This window comes from Lissotriton helveticus, chromosome 7, assembly GCF_964261635.1.
Source record: "Lissotriton helveticus chromosome 7, aLisHel1.1, whole genome shotgun sequence".
In the NCBI taxonomy this organism is placed as follows: Eukaryota; Metazoa; Chordata; class Amphibia; order Caudata; family Salamandridae; genus Lissotriton; species Lissotriton helveticus.
This window is the reverse complement of record NC_136068.1, coordinates 1422177396-1422200566: the sequence shown is the minus strand read 5'-3', so window position 1 is coordinate 1422200566 and position 23171 is coordinate 1422177396. Positions and strand designations below refer to the sequence as shown.

General features: G+C 45.1%; 1 protein-coding gene and 1 long non-coding RNA gene across 10 annotated transcripts in view; one reads left to right on the top strand and one right to left on the bottom strand.

Annotated features, from left to right (window-relative positions):
- SCO1 (synthesis of cytochrome C oxidase 1) overlaps window positions 1-23171 on the bottom strand; it is a 394561-nt gene that overhangs the window by 30999 nt on the left and 340391 nt on the right. For all 9 annotated transcript variants that reach the window (XM_078654747.1, XM_078654754.1, XM_078654755.1 and 6 more), the window contains 2 exons: window positions 5973-6065; window positions 5213-5328 (listed from right to left, as the gene is read on the bottom strand). In XM_078654747.1, the coding sequence (XP_078510873.1) occupies window positions 5213-5328; window positions 5973-6065 (209 nt within the window). The remainder of the gene's footprint in view (window positions 1-5212; window positions 5329-5972; window positions 6066-23171) is intronic.
- Window positions 1-23171, top strand: part of LOC144770323 (uncharacterized) — a 119874-nt gene that overhangs the window by 71488 nt on the left and 25215 nt on the right. The window lies entirely within an intron of this gene.

The following is a 23171-nucleotide window of genomic DNA, read 5'->3' as shown; positions in this document are numbered from 1 at the left end:
GAAGGAGTCGATGCCCATGCGCACTGTAGTCCAGGGGAGGAGCCACCTATCTCGTGATACTTCGAAGACTCCTCCAGGACAACAATGTGCAATCATCCGGACCCAACACTAGGCGGCGATCTATGCAATAGATATGAATTTAGCAGCCCACATGCCTCGAACCTATGTTTTTTAGATAAAGGGGATGCAAAGTTAGGAAAAATATGCACAGATCCTGGGGAATGATAAACTTGCTGTGGTGAAGTTATACCCTTACTTAGGGAGAATGTTCACAAGAACGTGCTCCAGTAGCGATCATATTGACCAATGCAGAGGTAAAGCAATCTCTCAGGCTTCCGCAATTAGTAGACTTTAAATGCATTGCGGGAAAAGACATTTTGCACATGTCTTATCAGTGTATAAAATTAAAATTCCTCCAGCATTGAGTTATGCCTGTGAAACAGTAGATGAACAGCAGGGGGATCATTTTGAGAAAGTAAAGGGGCGTATCTGGCGCCAAATGTGTAATCTGAATCATGTAGCACCCATAGCGGGATTACGCTCGAATTCGGGCTACTTTCCACTTATGAGTTCTCTATGACTGTGCTTAAGATGGAGCAATGCACTTTTGAACAGTTCTGAGAACCTTTTATGGGTAGCAATGTATAAGGAAATTTTTCACACCCTGAAGGGAAAAAGTGTCCTCTTTAGGAATTACCAGAAAGACGTAAATTTGTTTGACTTTGAAAATAGCTGTATGGGCACTCTTCCCAAACAAGTTTTGAAAACCAGATTTAAAAAAAACCATTTACAACGTCTCATGTAAAAGAGATACGGCACAGTGCGCAGCAAAACCCAATAATGACTGTATAGTGGGGAGTAGTATTTATAAAAAGACACAACCCTATGTTATATGGAATATCCCCCATGGAGTACGCAGAGCAATCTTGTTGCTTCTGCTGAATTTACTTCCGTTAAGAATTGTAACAGGAGCTTGGGAGGGTCTGCGTAGGCAGGAAAGACTAAGGGCCAGATGTAGGTAGGCATTTACCGGTCGGTAACGGCCGAATTCGGTCGTTACCGACCGGTAAATGCAATTTGAGATGTAGGGCCCTGTATTTTACAGACTCGGTAAATTTACCGATAGGTAAATTTACCGATTATGTAAAATACTGAGTCGGTATTTTTACGGAATAGGGAAAATTGATATGTAGGTGGGACTCTTCTGAGTCCCACAAGCATTAAAAAAATCGGTATTTTACCATCAAATACTATTTGATGGTAAAATACCGATTCTGGTGTGCTTGCACATGTGTGCATGCACACCTATGCCATATGACAGGCAGACCTGCCCTTAGGGCAGGTATGCCTGCCACATGGCACCCGAGCCTCTTTTGGGGGTGCCAGAGGGTGTCAAAGTGACACCCCCTGCACCCTTGTGTCAATCGGTATTTACCGATGCGGTAAATACCGACCGGTAAATGCCCAATCATTCCTATGGGCTTCAAAGCCCATAGGAATGCATGGGCATTTACCGGTCGGTATTTACCGCATCGGTAAATACCGATTGTTTCCGAATCGGTAAATGCACATCTGTATTTACCTACATCTCGGTACTTTTATTTTACCACTTCATAAATACCGAGTCGGTATGATGCGGTATTTAAGAGGTGGTAAAATAAAATTTACCTACATCTGGCCCTTAGTCACCTATGTGGCACTTGTGTGCAGGACTTAAATCATATCCTATTTGTCTGTCCACTACTACACCCTTCACGACGTTGATATTTAAGATCTTTCTTCTAAAGTATAATATCGCCACCGCTGAGGAGGCCCAGAATTGTCATCTGACCCCCTCCCCCTCTCAACCAGTCTGTTTTAAATTTTATAGCTTTGTAAAATAATTTATAAATATATTTTAGAGAAGGAACAGCTCTGCGCTTATGCTCCTATTTCCATGTTTGCTGTTATGAATACCGTTACGTACAATTTAATATCTATCAACCAAGATTTAGGTATTTATAATGTTCGAGCATTTGCACTTTTCTATGTCCCTTTATGCTGCTAGTTACTGCATACTGTATCCCGAATTTTTGTATTTTTTAATTCCTTCATATGTTAATTTTTAATCCTTGTATTATTACAAGCATATTTTTTGCATCCTCGCAAACGCAGAGTCGTAGTTTTCTAAAGATATAATGGTATAGTTTGCCTTGTTCAGCCCTTGCTAGCTTTGTACTTGCAAGGACTCCGAAATTGATTCTGTGCTGATATTGCTCTTCTTTGCAATTAACACGCAACTATGAATTTTGCATTATTTTATGAAACTGAATTTCTGATGCATTGTGGTTTTATTACCTTGTTTTTTTTTTAAAGTCTTATCAGATTTGATAAATTGAATATGTGTTTTCATGTGGAACACTTCGGAGCTCCAAATCATAATAAATAAAAATGTAATTGAAATTGCAACGACAAATGACAGCCTGCAGATGTATTAAATTCAGTCCCTGCCTTTCTCCTTGACATTTGGTCCAAGAAACATATCTAGGGGTAGTCTCTTTTGCAGGGCCAGTTTGTCATGGTATCAATATGCCACCTTCATAACAACGTTGAGTGTGCAGACTACACGCAACACCAAATGAAAATAATCTGCTCTTACTTCATGACGTCATTTTTAAAGTATTTTTTGTAGAACATTTGTGTAAATCGTGCAAGAAAGTTCTTTCTCTCGCAAAAATCCAAATAGTGGATCATTAGATATCGATTTTAAATTAATCAATGCAAAAGCAATGTTTTAAAGATCATAAATAACGTAGTTCAGGGTATCGTTGCTGCTGTAGTGAATGCACAGTCACTGTGAGCGTTATTGCAAAGTATACTCGCTACAATCGTAGCTCAAACAAGTTACTGTTGGTCATTAGACCTAGTGATTCGCAATTCAGCCAAAGCAATCGCCCCGTGGGCCCCCACTGCACCCAGTACCTTTAGAATTTAGATGCCAGCATCGTTCACGGGCTACTGGACACGGCGTCGCACTCAGGCCTCTCGGGCTGGTAGTTGACGCAGGCTCAACCGGCGTCCCTGGGCAAGCACGCTTGGCTGAAAGAGCTGCGCTGAGGGATTCCTTGGTACGGCGTTAATTCCAACACGCCCGCCAAGCTTAAGGGGCCGCATTAAGGGATTCCCTTGGTGCAGCATTAATTGCAGCACGCCCGCTTGGTTGAAGGGGCCACGCTGAGGGGAGTGCGCTCAATGCGGCGGTGGTTAAAGGAGATTAGAAGAGCAGATTGTCTTGTCTCTGAGGGAAAGGCAGTCACGAGCAGGAAGGGCTGCCAAGCAGAACCTCTGCAAAGCCAAAACACGGCGCACCGAGCCCAGCGCGATAGTCCCCACATGAGGAGTTTTGGCTCTCCCAAAGTGGAGCACTTGTGTGTTGCAGAATGGCACAATGAGCTGGAATTAAACAGATCATGATGTCTTTGATGTCCCTGAGACCTCGGGGAGAACAGGGAGCAATCCAGCAAGCCCTTGGAGTCACTCTGGGGCTTAGTCATTGGTCCTCTTAGCAGGGCAGAGGTCAGCAGGGCAGCTCAACAAAGCAGGGAAGCAGTTTCTTAGAACAGTCAGGCACAGCAGAGTGGCAATCCTTCAGCACAGCAGTCTTTACCCCAGCAGAGTTTCTTCCAGGCCCAGTTGTACACAGATTTGATAGGGCCAGAGGCCTGATACTTATACCCAAAAGTGCCTTTGATGTAGGGGTGAGTTGAAATGAACTCTCTGAAGTGCACAAGGATCCTTCTCAGTCCAGCTCTGGCTCCAGACAACTAGTAGAGGGTAATCAGCCCTTTGTGTAAGATCAGGACACAACCTGTTCAGATATAAGTGCGAACCACTGCTCCCTTTCCCTGCTCAGGGAGACTATCACTATGCAGATAAATGCAGATGTGGTTGTCTAGAGAGTATGCAGAAAGTGTTGCTGTCACTCAGCCTAGCTGTGAATTGGAGACAGGCTGCAGGAACACTGACCAAAGTTAAGAGCAGTGAAATGTCCACTTTCTAGAAGTGGCATTTCTAGAATGTTATGTTAAATCCAACTTTTCCACTAAAGAGGATTTATCATCACCATTTCAAAGATATTAAAAATGAAGTAGCAACTCTTTTCCAATCAGTTATTACAGCTTAAAGGTATCTTAAGGAATCTTCAATGGTAGCCTATGGAAAGAGTAGGCCTCACTGCAGTGAGAAACTAATTTAGCGCTTTTTCACGATCAGGATATGTAAAACTTAAACGTACTTATGTGTAATAAAAGTGTTGTTTTAAGGCTTGGCAAGTGGTTTTAAATGCCAGGTCTAAGTGGCAGTAAACTGAGCATACAGGCCTTGCAATGGCAGGCCTGAGACAGGTTTGAAGAGCTACTTATGTGGGTGGCACAACCAATGCTGCAGGCCTACTAGTAGCATTTAGAGTACAGGCCCTGGGTACATGGGGTACCACTTTACAGGGACTTAAAGGTAAACTAATTATGCTAATCAGGTATACACCAATGTTACCAGGTTTAGGGGAGAAGCACATGCACTTTAGCACTGGTTAGCAGTGGTGAAGTGCTCAGAGTCCTAAAGCCATCAAAAAGATACAGCAAAAAGCTGGAGGCATAAGGCAAAACTACGGGGGGAGACCATCCTAATGATGACAGGTGTAACACCCACATTTCAAGCTCCCTACTTTTCAGGGGTCACATTACTCTCTTAACATCACCTCTACATTAGCATTCCAACTATTACCTCACTGGAGCTCATCACAGGCCAGTTCAAAAATCTTTAGCAAAACAACACTCACACAGAATTCTGTCACACAAAAGATACACAACAAAGATTACAGAGCACTGTAAGCGATAGAACCCCCGAATTGGAAGCAGTCCACAACCACAGACATCTGTACCAACCAGAAGAACCGTTATCAATGGAGTGAACCAGCATTACCACTTGCTGTGCCATTTGCTCTTCTGTGAGTACTAAGATTCTTTCTCTCACAGATGTTACACTTGTGAAGGAGCTTCCAAATGCTTACACATTTTTTATTAAAAACATTTTTATATTTTGCACTGGTGACACAAAGAACCAAAACGTTTGTCATTCAAGGTAACTTCCTGTTGTCTTACTGAAAATGCCCAATGGTGTGAACATTAATTTGTTAATATAAGAGAAGGAAAGATGCAACAATGGATTCACTCACTATGTAGTCGTTGTCCTCATCCTTGGGCCCCGGGCTGTAATAGACTCTGAAAGCTTTGGAAACCTGTTCAATTTGTTCTGATGAACCAGTCAATCCGATCAGTTTTGGAGAAAATTCTAAAATATAAAGAATACAACGGACTACATAGGAATACGTGACAGCAACGGAGATCGTAGTCGTCAGTAATTATAGAAATGTCCAGGCATTATAGCACCTGTTGATCAAGGAATCTTTAAGGGCACAGCAAATATTTACTGACTCCATTATTTCAATTTTTTCCATAATTTGGAACTTAATTTAATTAACATCAAAACATATCATATTTCTCAAAGGTGAAGAACACTGTACAATAAATAGTAAAGATCTCTTCAGCAATCTACACAATTGCAGGATGGCAAATGTGGAAGTCCTACTTACGTGGTTGACAGCTACTTTGTGAACTGATTGGATTAGGTTCAAACACCTAATTCACTGCTGCTAACCATTTGTGTACAAGTTCATTAGGCTCAATAAACTAATATGAATAAAATGTTAAAAAAAAAACAAGTAAGCTCGAACCAGCTATAGAACTGTTTTAAACCCCACCAAAAAAACATTTGAACAGAAATCGATGAATAATTACAAAACTCACCCCAACCGTGTCTTAAATACACTCTGCACAATATGAACACGCAGGAGTGGTCCCATTGATATGCATAATATTGTTTTTCCGCCTGTGAAGGCCCATCTAATTATAACACACAGGCCATAAAACACTTACCTTTGATATACTTGGCAATAGCTTCGGGACTGTCCCGCTCAGAGTCAATAGTGATGAATAACGGGATCAAGTTTGGCAAAGTTGGAATATCATCTGAAATTTTAACATAAAGAAAGAAAAGTCATTAGTTCTATCTTAAAAGAAATGTTATACAGCCTAGTCAAATTAACCTGCAGGATGAGGCAGGGGTGATAGAAATAAGGTGTGGGAACTGCTATCGCACCACAACATAACCTCTGACAATTTAAGCTAGAGCAGTGTTTCATAACCTTTTGACTTCTATGGGCCCCCACTTGATCATTTCTGGAACCAATGGACCCCCACTGAATCATTACTGGAGTCCTGGGATCACCCACAGAGTCATTAATGGAAGCCCGGGAACCTGGCCTAAGCATTTTCTTTTTTTTATTCAAACCCAGAACATTACAATTTATCCTTATGCTTAACCGCATGCGCGCTAAGCGTTTTCCCGCTGTGCGCAGCACTTTTAAAAAACCCGCGGTTCATGACGAGCTCAGCTCGTCATGAGCGTACGAGAGGCGTAACTCATGACGAGCTGAGCTCGTCATGAGCGTCGAAGGGGTTAAATACTATCTGTTATACGTATAAATTCTCCAAACTACAATTTACAATAATTAACATTGTTAAGAACAGTTGAGTAAATACATTTGATATGATTTTTACAATACAGTACGTTGATATTGACCCATTCCTTGTCCTAAACAATTACCACTCTTTAAATAAAAGCCTTAGGTCCTCCACTCATTTTTGTTAAGGGTGAGTATTTTACCTTTATTAAATATTGATTCTACTTTCATAGCTGTTGGCCTAATTGGTCTGCTAATTGGTTCATCTTATCTTTCCAATCAATGATAGGGGACCAGATCTTTTTACCTAGCTTCTTAGCACGTCTGTCCTTACATTCGTAGAGAGGCATCTCCTGCTTATATACAGAAACAGCCGGGCTAACCATGCCTGAAAGGGGTGGGGGAGGGGGCTCCACATCCTTCCACCTAGCTGCAATTAGTATCCTTGCAACGGCTACCGAAACAAATATAAAATGAATCTGTGTTGAGTGAATACTGTTATCATACCACAGACTCATAAGTGTTGGGCTCATTTCTACCCTGATCCCGAATATTCCTTCCCAAAATAGTTATATCCAATTTTTCAGGGTCATTAGCCTAACACATTCATAAACTGTATGGATCAGGGTTGCTGGGCCTTCCAAACATCTATGGCACTTGTCATCTATTCTTTTGCCCCATTCAAAGAGTTTAGCCGGTGCGTAATATAAATTAAAAACTGTTTTAAAATGCTGCGTTTTAAAACTTGCTGATAAAAAAATTTTTGTAGATAGTGCAAGTGAATTATCTATATCGATATCCAGGTCGCTAAGCTTCCCAGCCCAGCTTACCTCCGTTGTTTCGAGGTCATTCGGGAGTTTTTCTGAGATACCATAGTATATATGTTTATTTTTACTATCACCACCAAGTCAAGTCAAGTCAAGTTAAGAATTTGTATAGCTCACTACTCACCCAGAGGGTCTCAAGGCGCTTGAGGGAGGGTGGAACTTTACTTATCGAATATCCAAGTTTTTAGTTGTTTTCTGAAGGAGAGGTGGTTCTGTGTAAGGCGGAGGTGGGTGGGGAGAGAATTCCAGGTCTTGGCCGCTAGGTAGTAGAAGGATCTTCCTCCCATGGGGGATCTTTGGATGCGTGGAATTGCTGCGAGGGCTTGATTGGAAGATCGTAGTTGGCGGGTGGGGGTGTAAAAGGACAGGCGAGTGTTGAGGTATTCGGGCCCCAGGTCATAGAGGGCTTTGTGTGCGTGGGTGAGGAGACGGAACGTAATTCTCTTGTTGACGGGAGCCAGTGGAGGTCTTTCAGGTGACCGGAAATGTGAGCTTGGCGAGGGATGTCTAGGATAAGTCTGGCTGAGGCGTTTTGGATGCGTTGGAGTTTTTTCTGTAGTTTGGCTGTGGTTCCGGCGTAAAGGGTTTTCTGTAGTCCAGTCGGCTTGTGACCAGTGCATGGGTGACCGTCTTTCTTGTTTCGGTGGGGATCCAACAGAAGATTTTTTTGAGCATACGTAGGATGTTGAAGCATGATGATGAGGCGGCGTTGATTTGTCTGGTCATCGAGAGGGAAGAGTCCAGGATGAAGCCCAGGTTACGTGCGTGGTCCGTTGGTATGGGTGCGGTTCCCAGGGCCGTTGGCCACCATGAGTCGTCCCAGGCGGAGGGGGATGATCCTAAGATGAGGACTTCCGTTTTATCCGAGTTCAGTTTTAAGCGGCTGTTCTTCATCCACTCGGCTACTTCTTTCATCCCTTCGTGTAGGTTGGTTTTGGCGGTGTTTGGGTCTTTGGTGAGGGAGAGGATCAGCTGGGTGTCGTCTGCGTAGGAGATAATGTTGAGGTTGTGTTGGCGCGCGATGGATGCGAGGGGACTCATGTATATGTTGAAGAGGGTGGGGCTGAGTGAGGATGCTTGTGGTACGCCGCAGATGACTTCGGTGGCCTCTGATCTAAAAGGGGGGAGGCGGACTCTCTGGGTTCTTCCAGTAAGGAACGAGATGATCCAGCCAAATGCTTTTCCTTGTATTCCGACGTTGCTGAGGCGTTGTATAAGGGTGCTGTGACAGACTGTGTCGAAGGCTGCGGAGAGGTCAAGTAGGATGAGGGCAGCTGATTCTCCGTTGTCCAGTAGAGTTCGAATGTCATCTGTTGCTGCGATGAGTGCGGTCTCGGTGATGTGTTTGGCTCGGAAGCCAGACTGTGAAGGGTCGAGGGATTTGTTGGATTCGAGGAAGGCGGGGAATTGACTGTTGACGGCTTTCTCAATGACATTGGCCGGGAATGGGAGGAGCGAAATCGGGCAGTAGTTCTTAAGTTCAGTGGGGTCTGCTGTGGGTTTCTTCAAGAGGGCGCTGAGTTCGGCATGTTTCCAGCTTTCCGGGAAGGTAGCGGAGTTGAGGGAGCAGTTGATGACTGATCATTGCACCAATGATTGCCTCCATCAAATGTATATTATCAGTAGTTATTGCTTCCCTGATTTTATTCTGAAACTCTTTGATTTGTACGTATTTAAAATACTGAGTTTCCGGGATGCCATACCTTTGAAGTAGAGTGGTAAAAGGAAGTAGTTGACCTGAGTGTAATATATCCCCAACTGTTGTAAAGCCATGGTGCTCCCATTGTCTGCCCATTACATCATAGAACTGCAGGGGAAACAGAAGAGCGCCACAGAGGAGTGTATCTGCTATATTTTGGGAAGTTCATAACCTCAAAAACAACAGTCGAGGAAGTGTAGAGGTGATGATAGAATCATCCTCCTTACTGGTCTATATAAACAACAGGATTCTATCAATGTGCATTAGTGAATAATTTTTAATTTTTGTGATGATTATCTATCTAATGAGCGTGGAATAAGGCTCTCTCTTGAGATGACAAGACGAGGGCACTATGTCCTTTAAAAATACCCCTCACACACTAAGAATTCCTTAGTGTCATGCTTCATCATGGGGGTCTTCCCGTCCCTCTACGGGGCGGGGCGTGCTGCGACCTACGAGCTACATGGGAGCACTAATAGTTGTGACAGTAGGCTATGTGTGGTGCAGTGTAGGTGATATCTGTGAAATGTAGGGACCTATATATGTGAATGCAACATTAAAAATTCCCTGGCTAGTAGAAAAATATTATTTATTAACTTCTCTGGCTGGGAACATTAAAAAGGGGTTCTGTTGGTAGAGCTTCTTATGCTTGCTACCTGGTCAACATGTTTCGTAAGCAGTCCCCTACTGCTTACTCATCAGGACCTCTGATGGTCCCTACTGAAAAAATACTCAATTTTGAATTCTAAAAAGTATGCCTAAAGTCCTACAACTAAGTAGCAAAAATCGGCTACCTAGTTTGACTTCTTTATAACAGCTTGGCTCTAGTTATCGAAAGAATAGTCCACCAGCCTTTTTCCGCAGAACGAGTTCATATATTGTTGGGAGGTTGCTATACCCCTGTTGAACAAGTTACTTACCTTCGGTAACAATATATCTGTAAGAAGCATTAGTTAGTGATAGATTCCTTACCTTAGAATTACCCCAGCAATACCAACCCCGGTGGTGGGTCTGCAAACAAAGATCACACCAGAAAGTCAGGGAGAACAGAACGGCCAAAGAAGCTGTTTCTCCGGACTTCACTGTCAAGGCAATAATGCTTAGTGAAAGTGTGAAGCGAGGCCCACGTGGCTGCCTAACAGATGTCTTGCAGGGGGACACAACATTCCAATGCAGCAGTAGCTGCTGTCGCCCTGGTAGAATGGGCGCGCAACCCCGTCGGAGGTTCCTTTTTAGCCAGAGAATAACAGGCCTTGATACACAAGACGACCCAGCGGGAGATAGTCCACTTGTGTACAGCCCGGCCTTTCTTGGCACCCATGTAGCCAACAAAGAGCAAGTCATCCACCCAGACTGTTGTGTGAGATTCAGGTAAAACGAGAGTGCACGTTTTGGGTCCAGACGGTGGAGCCTCTCTTCCTCTGTGGAAGAGTGCGGAGGCGGAAACAAAGTGGGCAAGGTGATAGTTTGCCCGATGTGGAAGGCAGTGACAACCTTTGGCAAGAAGGAAGGACGAGTGCAAAGCACAACCTTGTCCGGATGTACCGACAGAAAAGGAGGCTTACAGGAGCTCACTTTCGCGCCTAGCGGAGGTGATGGCAACCAGGAAAGCAGTCTTTAAAGTCAATAAACGAAGAGGACAGTTGGGAAGCTGCTCAAAGGGAGCACACATCAAATAGGTAAGAACCAGATTCAAGTCCCATTGCGGCATCACAAACGGAATAGGAGGGAAAAGGTGAGAATGCCTTTCAGAAATCTATTCACAACAGGGGACTTGAAAAGAGGGCTAATCAGGGAGCCTGAGAAAGGCTGAAATTGCAGAAAGATAGCCCTTTATAGTGCCCAGAGCAGAGCCCTGCTGGGCTAGAGAAAGAAGGAACAAAAGGACTTCTGAAAGAGGGGCAGAAAGGGGATCCACAGCCTTTGCTGTGCACCATGCCAAAAATTTGTTCCACCTGCAGGCATATACCGATTTAGTGGAGGGACGCCTTGCTGCCAGAATGATATCACAGACTTCAGGAGGCAATTCAAAAGGACTCAACTGTCCCCGCTCAATCTCCACGCATGTAGGTGGAGGCTGGACAGGTTCAGGTGGGGGACCGTCCCCTGCTGCTGAGACAAAAGATCCTCCTGAAGAAGCAGTCTGAATGGAGGATAGATGCTCATACTGAGTAGCTCGGGATACCAAACTCTTCGAGCCCAGTCCACAAGAATGACTTGGGCTCGGTCGCGCCGGATCATATTCAGCACTCTGGGTAGAAGTAGTATAGGCGGAAAGGCGTACAATAGACCACAGCTCCACTCGGGACGAAAAGCGTCGCTGAACGAGTGCAGCCTTGGAAATTCCAACACCCAGAAGTGATAACATTGCGTGTTCTCTTCGGTGGCGAATAGATCTAACCAAGGCTCTCCCCACTGTTGAAAGAGCCCTTGCGCCACTTCCGAGTGAAGACGCCATTTGTGATCCATCAGGCACCTGCAGCTGAGTTAGTCTGCCCTGGTGTTCAAAGAACCTGCCAAGGGTTGAACTGTCAAGGAAATGCCGTAACGTTCCAGCTATGTCCAGAGACACAGTGCCTCCTGACATAGGGTCCACGACCCAACACCGCCTTGCTTGTTGCAATACCACATGGCGGTAGTGTGGTCTGTGAACACCTGCACTACTCCCCCTTTGACAGAGGGAAGGAATGCTTTCAGTGCAAGTAGGATCACGCGGAGCTCCAGAAGGTTGATATGGAGCCTTGACTCCTCTGGAGACCAGAGGCCTCTGATCTTCGCCTCTCCCATGTGGCCTCCCAATCCCAGGAGGGATGCATCCGTCACCACTGTGTGCTCCGGTTAGAGAAGGGAGAGTGATCTGCCGCTGACCCAATGTTGCTTCGTGAGCCACCACTGCAATTGTTGCGCAGTGTCCTCTGAGATCTGGACGTACTCGGACAGGTCCCCTTGATGCTGCGCCCACTGGAACTTCAGGTCCCACTGCAGAACCCGCATATGCCATCTGGCATGATTGGTCAGCAGGATGCAGGAGGCCATGAGGCCCAGCAGCCTCAAGGTCATCCTGACCGAAACCTAGGACAAGGGTCGACAGATCGGAATCATAGCCCAAATGTCCCGGACTCGCTGTTCGGGAGGAAAACTCAAAACTGCGCCGAATCCAGAACTGCTCCGATAAAAAGAAGCTTCTGAGAGGGAATCAGGTGCGACTTCAGCACGTTGATGGAGAACCCCAGCAAATGCAGGAGGTCAGCCGTAGTCTGGAGGTGGGAGACGGCTGCCTGGGGCGAGCCCGCCTTCAACAGCCAGTCGCCAAGATTGGGGAAGACTGAGACCCCTGATCTGCGCAGATCACCATCATGAACACCCGAGAGGTGGTGGTAGGCCAAAAGGGAGCACGGTGAACTGAAAATGCTCGTGGCCTAACACCCGAGAGGTGGTGGTAGGCCAAAAGGGAGCACGGTGAACTGAAAATGCTCGTGGCCTACCATGAACAGCAGGTAACGCTGGGCCGACAGGACAGGGATATGAAAATAAGCATCCTGCAAGTCCAACGCTACCAACCAGTCTTGCGGGTCTAGGGCAGACAAGACTTGAGCAAGTGTGAGCATCTTGAACTTCTCCTTCCGGAGGAAGAAATTGACGTTCCGAAGGTCTAAGATAGGATGCAGCCCTTGACCTTCTTTGGAATCAGGAAGCAGTGGGAGTAACAACCACAACCTGTCCGAAGTGATGGTGCACCAGTGGGGGAGGTGATGGTGAATCCTGCCACCTACTAGCGTTTGGTGGGCCTGAAACACCGGACTAGGAGGGTTTGGAGGCAGTGGCGGCAGGGGAGGTGGAGGACTCACCCACCCGCTGGCCCTGTGACCCACCTCGGCGGGTCCCACGACCGCGGCTGCGTTGAAACTGTTGCTGGGCAGGCCTGTGGCTCTGAAACAAACGTTTTTGGTGGCCCCTTCCTTGACCACGAAAGGAGCGAAAAGCAGAAGCGGAAGGAGTGTGCGTGGCCGAAAAGCTTAGGGACTTAGCCATAGCCTGTGAGTCCTTAAAACGCTCTAATGCACTGTCTGCCTTGTCGCCAGATAGGAGAGTGCCATCAAAGGGCATGTCCATCAGAGTGTCCTGGACATCCCCGGAAAAGCTAGTTGTCCTCAGCCAGGCGTGGCGGTGTAACGCCACTGCCGTGGAAATCGCCCTGCCCAGCGAGTCGGTGGTGTCAAGGCCACAACGATGTGAACTTGGCTACGTCTCTCCCCTCAGCAATAGCTTGGGAGAGCACCGTCCGGGCCTCCTCCGGACACCTAGGCAGCACCTGCGCAACCGTGTCCCACACAGAATGGGAATAACGGCCCAAGAGGCATGCGGTGTTCACAGATCGCAGCCCTGAACTGGCAGAAGTAAACAGTTCAAATCAAATCAAATCTGACTTTATTAGATTGCTTTATAATACAATCATAAACGTGCATGTTCACAATAAAAACATTTTGAATGTTATAAAAATTAGAGAAGTATATACACAATTAAAAGTCGTCATTTAAAAGAATATATTGAAGTCCGTGATTATAATACAATTGTTTTCCTGTGGCTAAGTACTTTCTTTAAAAACATACATATCCTCCAGGTCCTGTGAATATAGTCCAAAATCTGCAATGTGAGAAAAGCGGGACGACATTGTCTCAGACTCAACTCCCTCATTATCGGGACAAGCCAAACTTTCCTCAAACTGCTATAAAATCTTCAGAATAGAAATACATGCATAGTCGATTGCTCTGAACAATTGTCGCACGGACATGGGCCTAGAGTTCGGGCCCAATCGTACATACATGGGAAACTCACAAGCCTGTGATAAATGTTACATCTAAAACGAGTTAGTACTAATCTGTCATAGCCACCAGGTACAAACAATAAATAAGGCTCGATATTAAAAGAGGATAAAATCAATTGATTGTGCTGAACGGAAGATTTTCTACTCTCAATAACCAGTCTTACACTATCCAAAAGAATCAGACCCTGATTTTTTAAATCCTTTCTTAAAATCGACAGCATTGTACACGGAGACTTATAGTACTCTGGATGACCAAGGTCGGACATAACATTTTTGATATACCTCAGCCACGGGATCAGCTGTACACCTTCAAGCTTCATGCTCAGTTAAAATACCCTGATTAAGCTTGGTCTCTGGTTTTGACCAGATTCTGTGCCATAAAAGGATTGGCTCCATTTTTATCAACTCTGAAATAAATGGGAGGCCCAACTCCGCATGGCAAACATATGCCGAGGTGCTCTTCAGGACAGCTAAAACGTATCTCAGAAAAATATTTTCCACTGTCTGGAGTGACTGCGTGTCCACAAAGCCCCACATCGCTGCTCCGTACATGGCAGCAGAAACACACCTCGCTTTGTAAATCTGCAACAACTCCCGTGGTGGTCTCGTCCCCAATTTTTTTGCAAAGTTTGCAAGTGCCATTGTTGATCTTGCCAATATGAGTTTTTTTTGCCATAATTGCACCAGACCAACGATCATAGTGATCGAACAATATACCCAGATAGGCAAACCTGGATGTATGCTCTATTTTCTGACCCTCCAGGAACATATCCCTGCATTTTTTGGCTCCCAGGCCCACATTTCATAATATGTCTTAGTAATATTAACCTCGAGATTCAAATTGCCGATAAACTTAGTAAAACTATTTAATACCCGTTGCAGGCCTATCGGAGTACGTGACATTAAAACTGCATCATCTGCATAGAGAAGTGCAGGTAGGGGATGCTCTGCTATTTGTGGAAAGTCACGGTTGTTCTTAAATAGGGCTTCAAGGAGGCCATTTGTATAGAGATTAAAAAGAAAAGGGGCCAGGACACACCCTCGCCTGACCCCATTTCTTATGGGAAATTAATCCGTTCGTTCCCCTCCTATCCCAAAACGTACTCTCGCCTTAGCACCGCTATTTAGGCGCCTAAGGAAGAGAACAATTTGAGCGTCTACCCCCAGTTGCTCAAGTATAGCCCCCACACATCCTCATGCCTAACAGAATTAAAAGGAGCGGTTAGGTCAACAAAGGCAAGAAAAAGTCTGCCTTTTTTGACTCGCGTGCATTTCCCAAGCAGGATAGTAAGGTTTAGACTCTGCTCCACTGTACCTAGTCCAGCCCGGAAACTATATTGTATGTCCGAGAGAATATTATTTTCCTCAGCCCAGTCTTTCAAGCGTTCTAGCAATATGCGCCCGGCACATTTGTCAAGGCATCTAATAAAGAGATGGGCCTATAACACTTTGGGTCCTGGCGATTACCCTTTCTGAAGATTAGGATAATGGTTGATTCGACCCATGTTTCCGGAAGGGGGGCACAGCAACTAGCTGTTAACACCCGAGTAATAATTGGACCCCATAGATCAACATTGAATTTGAAGAGATCTATGGGGACACCATCCGGGCCCGGCGTCTTCCCCCCAGCGCTTGCACAAAGTGATCTGTTCACCTCATCCAGTGTAAACCCAAAGTCAGCATACATGGATTCAGGATTACCAATAGTTTCCCCATTGGCACCCTCTGGATTACTGACAGAGATTTCATCTGAACTATACACCTTAGAAAAGTAATCAATCAATTAGTTTTCAGCAATGGCAATCTCTACTGAGGGGCTCTCCTCCGCATTCAGGAAGGGTGCTTTTACCGCCATCCAGAATGCCGCGCTATCATTCCTCAGGTACCATTCAGGAAGTAATTCCCAAGTCTCGTTTCAAACTATAGCTTTACGTTCACTCAGGGCAGTTCTATATTCCCTTCTTGCCATCCTAATGTTATCTAAGTTTTTAGGAGACTTATGTAGTTCCCTTTTTAATTTAGAATGGGCCTGGGAGCACTTTTTATCAAACCAACCCCGCCGGTTTTATTCTTCTTTTGCATGACAGATAGTGAGTCTCTAACTGCCTCAGAAATTAACTTAAAGGAAGAAAGAATACCCACTGGGGAAGCAGTCTGATCCAGGGAAGTATTGATGGCTGGTCTACACTTCGCTATAATATTACTAGTCATGGCTACAGGGTCCACTTTTGACCATCGCAAACTATAACCATTTGTTTTATTAAGCGAGATGTCAGAAAGGACCTGGTCTATTTGGTCGTGCCTACTAGGCTTATTACTTGGTGATAGTACTGAGAGGCACAACGGAAAATGATCGCTCACAGAGATGTCATCTAAGTAGAACCAGTTCAATCTAGGTGCTTGGCTGTTTGATATTAGGATATAATCTATGGTCGAGTATAATCCCCTCCCATTAAAAGTAGAAGGCATAGGTATGGGTTTGTGAATTAGATCATTTGCAAAACCCAAATTCATACTTAAGATCAAGTTATTATACAGATCACCCAAAGGGGAATGACAAAAATGCGTATTGCACAAACCATCCTCTTGCGCGACACCGCAAGTTTTGCCTCCTTCACTTACACACAATACACAGTTAAAATCCCCTACCAGAATCGTCATCATATCTCTAAAAAAAATTCCATGTAGGGACAGTAGATTGTTATGTAATTGAGTTAAAACGTCTTTCACCAAGGGGAGCGGTATATTATTATACAGGTTAACAAGCAGTACACAATGAGAACCGTCAATGTGGAATAAAATTACTTGGTAATAGGGTAATAGGGTTCCTCAGCATAAAGTACTATCTTTTTTAGTTTCCAGCCTATTTGAGATGTAAGTTACCAAAAACCCCTTTCGCTCTGCCCATAAGCCCTGCGACAGCTGGGGTATGAAATGTCTTAAAGCCGTTAATATGGATAGGCTCCTTAGCCCAGGTTTCTTGTAGGCATATAATAGTGTAAGTAATTATAAATTCCCCAAACAACGGATTTGATTGTTTGGGTATCAAACCAGCGATATTCTATGACACTAATTTCCAACATGCTTTCTCTACTGCAATCTGATCAACTGGGATGTTTAATTGGCTTCCTACATCACTATCTCCGCTTATTAGAGGCAAATCTGGTATGTTGATGGTTCTAAGTTTACAAATCGTCTTATTAAATGAGTTCTTAGAGACCATGTCCTGTGCCTCTGTAGTAGCAAGCGGGTGATCTATCTCAGATACGGGATTATGGTCGCAATACTTATTAGCACAACAGCAATAATTTCCACTAGTGAGACCTAATGGGTGCGCAAGTCAATCTTGTTCGTCCAACGTACCCAGAACCCCATAACGGTTATTAACTGGGATAGAGTAACTATACCAATCTTTAGCTAAGTACTGTTCCCCCACGGGGTTGATCCTCCGGGGTCTTCCAGGGATGAAAGATGGTTGGTAAAAGAACCCCAAGGGCAATATACTAATATTGTGAGTGTGAATACACTGAGTCCCTGCAATGTTCAGAATAGACTGTACTTATCTAGGCGATCTAAAATATAGTAAAAAGACTATCAGTCAACCCAGTCCTCTTAGATAAAAGGTGTAATGATCTATTCCGTAGGGTTGACCAGTGTTCCCCGCCATTTAAAAGGTTGGGAGGAACGTTGGCTAACACAATTGTGTATGGAGTGGCTTCTGGGGGAAGGTCTAAGATCGTATTTGGGCTAGTTTGAGTACCATGATTGTTATTGGGAGTATTATTAGGTGCAGACGCTCCTGCTCCCTGTCTCAAAGTAGGTCCTGCACAATTTACTAGAGGAGCCATAGTGGAGGAAATAGGACCCAGTCCACTCCCAAGATTTAATCCACCCGGATGCAACTGATTAGGTAAAAGAGGTACGGGAGGCTGCAGTCTATGTAAAGTAGGTTGATTCGGAGCCTGAGCTCTACTTGAGTCAGTGTTTAACCCCGTGATTAAGCTTGGCTGCTGACAATTCATCAAGTGGGCACACTCTGGAATATGCCACCAGTAAGGGGTCATCATCCGTGTGGGAACTGTGCTGCATGCCCCCAGACGAGACACTCGACAACTGTTGACATAGGGACAAGTCGCCCATGGGAACGGTTTACTAACTGTAACAGTAGTCACCTGATCTACCTTATCACATGTCCGTGCTCCCTTAAGTATGTGGGCATGACTACCCGGAAAGTACGGACGAGAATATCTGAACATAAGAGCACGATCAGGTGCAAGAAGCAAGCGACCAGACTCACAAATCATTATATCCAAGTGGGCCACAAACCAACTGATTTCGAATGGACGGTGCTAGAGCAACCTAATATCCCAACGCACATTACGGATGTTTCAAGACACCTATTCAAGATTGAACAAAAATGGGTGTATAAACTTAATTGCGATAAATCTGGCTTGAACGAAGACATCCCGTGGATGGCTCTATAGACTTAATCCTTGCCCATACCTTTTTCATGAGATCCCTCAGTTTTGTTGCAATGGACACATAGGTAGTATCTTTATAGGTACTAATGTAGCTCTAGGTCTAATACCCCATGATCTCATAGAGGCAGACTCTGGTAACATACTATTTTGTCAGGGAGTTTGTGACACTAAGAACTACATATCCCAGAGTCCTGTGTTTAAAAGATATGCAAAATAAAGAGAGATTCGTGATAATTGTGAATCAACTCATACAGTTATTCTAGTAAAAATATTGAATAAATGACAGGGTTTTGAAAAATAAGTTGAAAACAATTGATTGTAACTGGTTGTTAAGTAACTATTGTTAAAGACCGTGCTTGAGTTGAAATAACGGTACTTTTTCAAGGGGGAACATGTAGGACTACAAATCCCAGGTTCCCTAGCGACTGCCCTGACAACCAATCAGACCGGGTAGAGAAATCAATAAGGAAGTCTACAACCCGGCCCGCGGTACCTCCCCAAACAGCCCGGCAGGCTGAGTGGAGTACCGACGGACAGGTAAGGGTTAGTACTTCATTTACCACAGAGATGTAACAAATGCGCATTTTACAGCACGAGCGCTCTGCTCCGTATGATGCATAGTCGAGCAGGGACGCGCTACATATGCTGTTCCATCCTTGAGCGCCACGTCTTTTATGACGTGCACTCGAGAGGGTTACTCAATACTCTTCTGACATAGCGATACTAGAAGTACTATCTGTTTGCTAAAATAAGCGCAAGGAATATTCGTCCAAATGAGCACTTTAAGGGCGCTTTAAGGCGTAGAGACGAACATAGAAAGAATGGATATAAAAAATGTTTTTGTCCATTGAAAAACTGTGTTTAGGAGAGAAGGGTCTCACGCACTCTAAGAGCGACGAGATTGAATGAAGATAAATATTAATCTAACACGTAATTCAGAGTTAAAAGGCTACGTTGACCTCACACTTTTAAAGAAATGGTGTCTACTATCAGTGAGTCCGATTTTTAGGAGTTAGGGAGGCTGTTGTTCACAATTGTCTTTGTACTATTTTTTCTATTTGTTTCTCTGTACTACAGAGCGGTGCTTCGTATTCCTGAGCTGTTTGCCAGGTGAGGCGAAGTTTTCTCTCCTTAAAAATAAGGTGAGCCCATGATATATTTCTAAATGGGAGACATAAAATGGTTATTATACCTGTATGTATAGTGCTAAATGAAGGCATTGCGATAGCCCATACTAATCAAGGTGTGTTATCCTACCTCTTTCTTTTTCTTTTTCTTGTCTATGTGTAAAATATGGCGGCTATAATTTGGGGTTCTCTGACACTTTCCAGGAAGAAAACCAGAGAGGAACAGGTGACATGTAGCATTTCTGTTCATGTATGTTCCCTTTTTGTATATATAATTTTCTGTATATCACCTTTAAGCAGTAGCAAAAATAGTGAATGGGTCCTGAGGAAGCGGCAGGCACAATGAGTGACCTCTAGTCGTCCGCAGAAACATGTCGACCAAACTACCCAGTCAGTGGTCATTTGTTCGAACCATCTGACTCTCCTTTTTGCACTTGATTGATTTTAACATTGGATGTGCTTGTCTCCAGAATAAAGTTATATTGCTTGCATTATCCAAATTTTAAACAACACAAATTTATTTTTCACTTATCACTAATGCACTGCTCCAAGTTACGATCTAATCAACAATCACCAGACATCGGTATCTAACAACTGTCTCCGATTACCTTCTGCGGAGACACAGAAAGGACTACCTACTGTGGAGTAGACCAAATGATGTACTGGGCGGTACAGAATACGTAACTGATGGACATATTTTCACAAAGGGTGACTGTCCTTGAGTATGTTTTTATTATATACTCTTACAACATACTCCTAGGTAGCCGCATACACATAGTTATTGTCCTTTTTTCTGACCCACAGTTATCCGTTGTTTTTTCATAGTCTGTAAGGGGGATATAAACTGTGCCCAGGTCATTAAACAATCCCTCGAACCCTTCTTTATTTAAATTGCTTGTTGTACTTAGTGTCCCAGCCACAAAGTTTTCCACAGAGATCCCTTGGCGTTTCTTGCCTCCCCACCTTTGGCTATCTTATTAATGTCAGAAATGATATCTATGACGGGCCCTTCCAATTTTATGAGCATGTCCTCAATTAGTGTCAATTTCTGAGCCAAAGGGTCCAACATGCCTGATATCATCGTCTCCATTCTCTTCCAAAAACCCTCCTCCGTAGTCAGTGGTGATGTGCTGTTAGAAACCCTTGATTGTTGTTGGCTAATATGGCCCTGATTAGCACCATCATTTTTTCGCCTAGTTATCCTCAGACTATCTGCTTTATGTGATGCTCTCTGTGCGCCCCTACTCATCCTCTTCTTGATGGGTGGTCCCTGGCTAGAGTTATGAGTAATATCAATTTCCTGCCCTACGACAGTAGAAGAAGGGCTGTGATCTGCATTTTGATGTTCTACGGGTGAAGTGCGTTCTGTAACAATTCCTAACTCTGAGGTTTCTTGGGTCAAGTTTACATTATCAGGCTGTATGGAATTTATAAGGGGGACTTTTAGCGTTTGCATGGTTGATGGGAGCTGTAGTTCTAACTGCGTCCCGTCAGTTCGATCTTGTGTATCAGAACTGATTCAGCTCTTAGAAGGAACGCATCCAAAGTCCCCACCACCCCCTGCCCTGTACTGTGTTTACGTTTACTCATAATCAGGTTACAACGCAGAGAAAGATAATAAACAGGGTGAGGGCAACAGATCACCAATAGCCTTGTAATTGTTTGAGTACCTCAAGTCCCAGTTCTTAGGGGTCTGGGCGCAGCCCAGCCTCTCCCAGTCTCGGACGGGCCCGCCCTTGGTCCGGGCTTCGTCCGGGCGTGGTCCGCGCGCGCGTCCCGTGATGCGGGAGTATGCAGGCAGATTTAAAGCGCCCCTGGCGCTATCAGGTGACGTTGCGGCCGTGCGTGGACGATAGGGAGTTCTGGAAAACCGTAGTCTGCTCAGCAGCACTCAGCAGTCAGCAAAAACAGGGACCCGCGATGCGAGAGTATGCAGGCAGATTTAAAGCGCCCCTGGTGCTATCAGGTGACGTTGTGGCTGTGCGCGGACGATAGGGAGATCTGGAAACCGTAGTCCACAGTTGATTTCCAAACGGTTCCAGTTTCTTGGATTCCCTATCCGGAGGTGCGGAAGGGAATGCACTTGGGGACGCAGAGGCTTGGACAACCAATCTCTCAGGGGTCGGGTTTTGGGAGAGGAAAATGGGGTCGCCCGCGGCTGGGCGATGGCGTCGGGTACGTTCTTATCCACAGGAGCCCCTGTGTTGGGCCTGGACCAGGTGCCCAAAAGAACGTCTGAAAGTGCGCCATTAAAGGGCAGCAACGGCTCCATAGACGAAGACTCTGGCCGGAGCACTTCTGTCAGAAGGTTAGTCCTGACAGCCACCGTAGAGAGCTCGAGGTGGAGCTCCCTGGGGGTCTCGCGGGGCCGAGACCGGAGTCGTCAACGACATCGGGCCAGAGCCGGTGACAAACAAAGAGCAAGGACCCCCAGTCGAACCACGGGCCTGAAGGTGTTCTGACGGGGCCCGATGAGCCAAAAAGGCAGGTCATGGCTGACAGGAAGTCCTATAGCAGGGCCAGAGTTGCCGACAGACCCGGGAAGGGCGGGTAGGCCATCAGCAACTGCGCAGGCTCCGCAAGAGCCACGGGGGTGGCACCACCTGCACCCCCAGCCATGTCACACGACAGGCTAGGGGAAGGCGAAGAGCGACGACGCTTCTTCGACTTCTTGTGTTTCCCCTTACCTGACTCAGAGGTCGAAGACTTTGATGAACAAAGGTGGTGGGGGCGGCTCCGCGTCCGGTCCCTCGACCGGACACGGGACCGGGACCTTGAATGGTGGGGAGCCGACACTTGGGTCTCCATCAACTTTCGGTACCGCTCCTGCAAAGTTTTCGGAGCCATGGCCCGGCAATCAGGGCACCACTCACGGTGTGGGTCCGTCACCGACATCGTGCGGGGACAAGCCACACAAGTAGGCGCAGACCCCCTCAATAGGCTCTGCGAACCCTCAGGGGTCCCAGATCACGGTTTAAGACACACTGAGCTGCAGAATGAGAGCCTACACATTTTTGTTTTTAGATCTGCTGTTAGCCAAAATCTTTTAATTTTATTAAAATTATTTGAATAATTTAATTACATGAAGGGGCTTTCAGCCACCTTTCCTCATCTATTGGCCTGTTGTTGTTTGAGTTACATTTTGCTTCCACCCACTACAGCATACATCATGGGGTAATGGGTCAGCTTACTCCAGCGACTGGTTACCTTCACTTTCAGCGACTGCATTTTGCTCTTTCACAATCAGCACATCTGGACGCAAAGCAGTTCCCTTCACTGCTGGTGCTTTTGTTTTATAATTACTTTAGTATTGCCCTTGTACATAGAGCTTGCGGTGAAGGAATGATGCTTTCTACTCGATGAGAACACAGGCCACATTCAAGCTTTATCAGTTACTGTCTCCTGCCAATGCTATTGTAAATTTCTTTTCAAGTGACCTTTTTCACAGCATAACAGACTGTGGCAATTTGAATCTGTTCTGTATGAAGTCTTTTTTTGTTATAATGCATGCAGTACACAAACCAAAAGCTTCAATATTATTAATGCAAATTCAGAAGTGCACAATTCTCCAGAACACCTATATTCTGGACTCAGTTTCATTTTTTTTTTTTTTTTTTTTTTTTAAACATATTTTTATTGCAGAGTTAGAAACC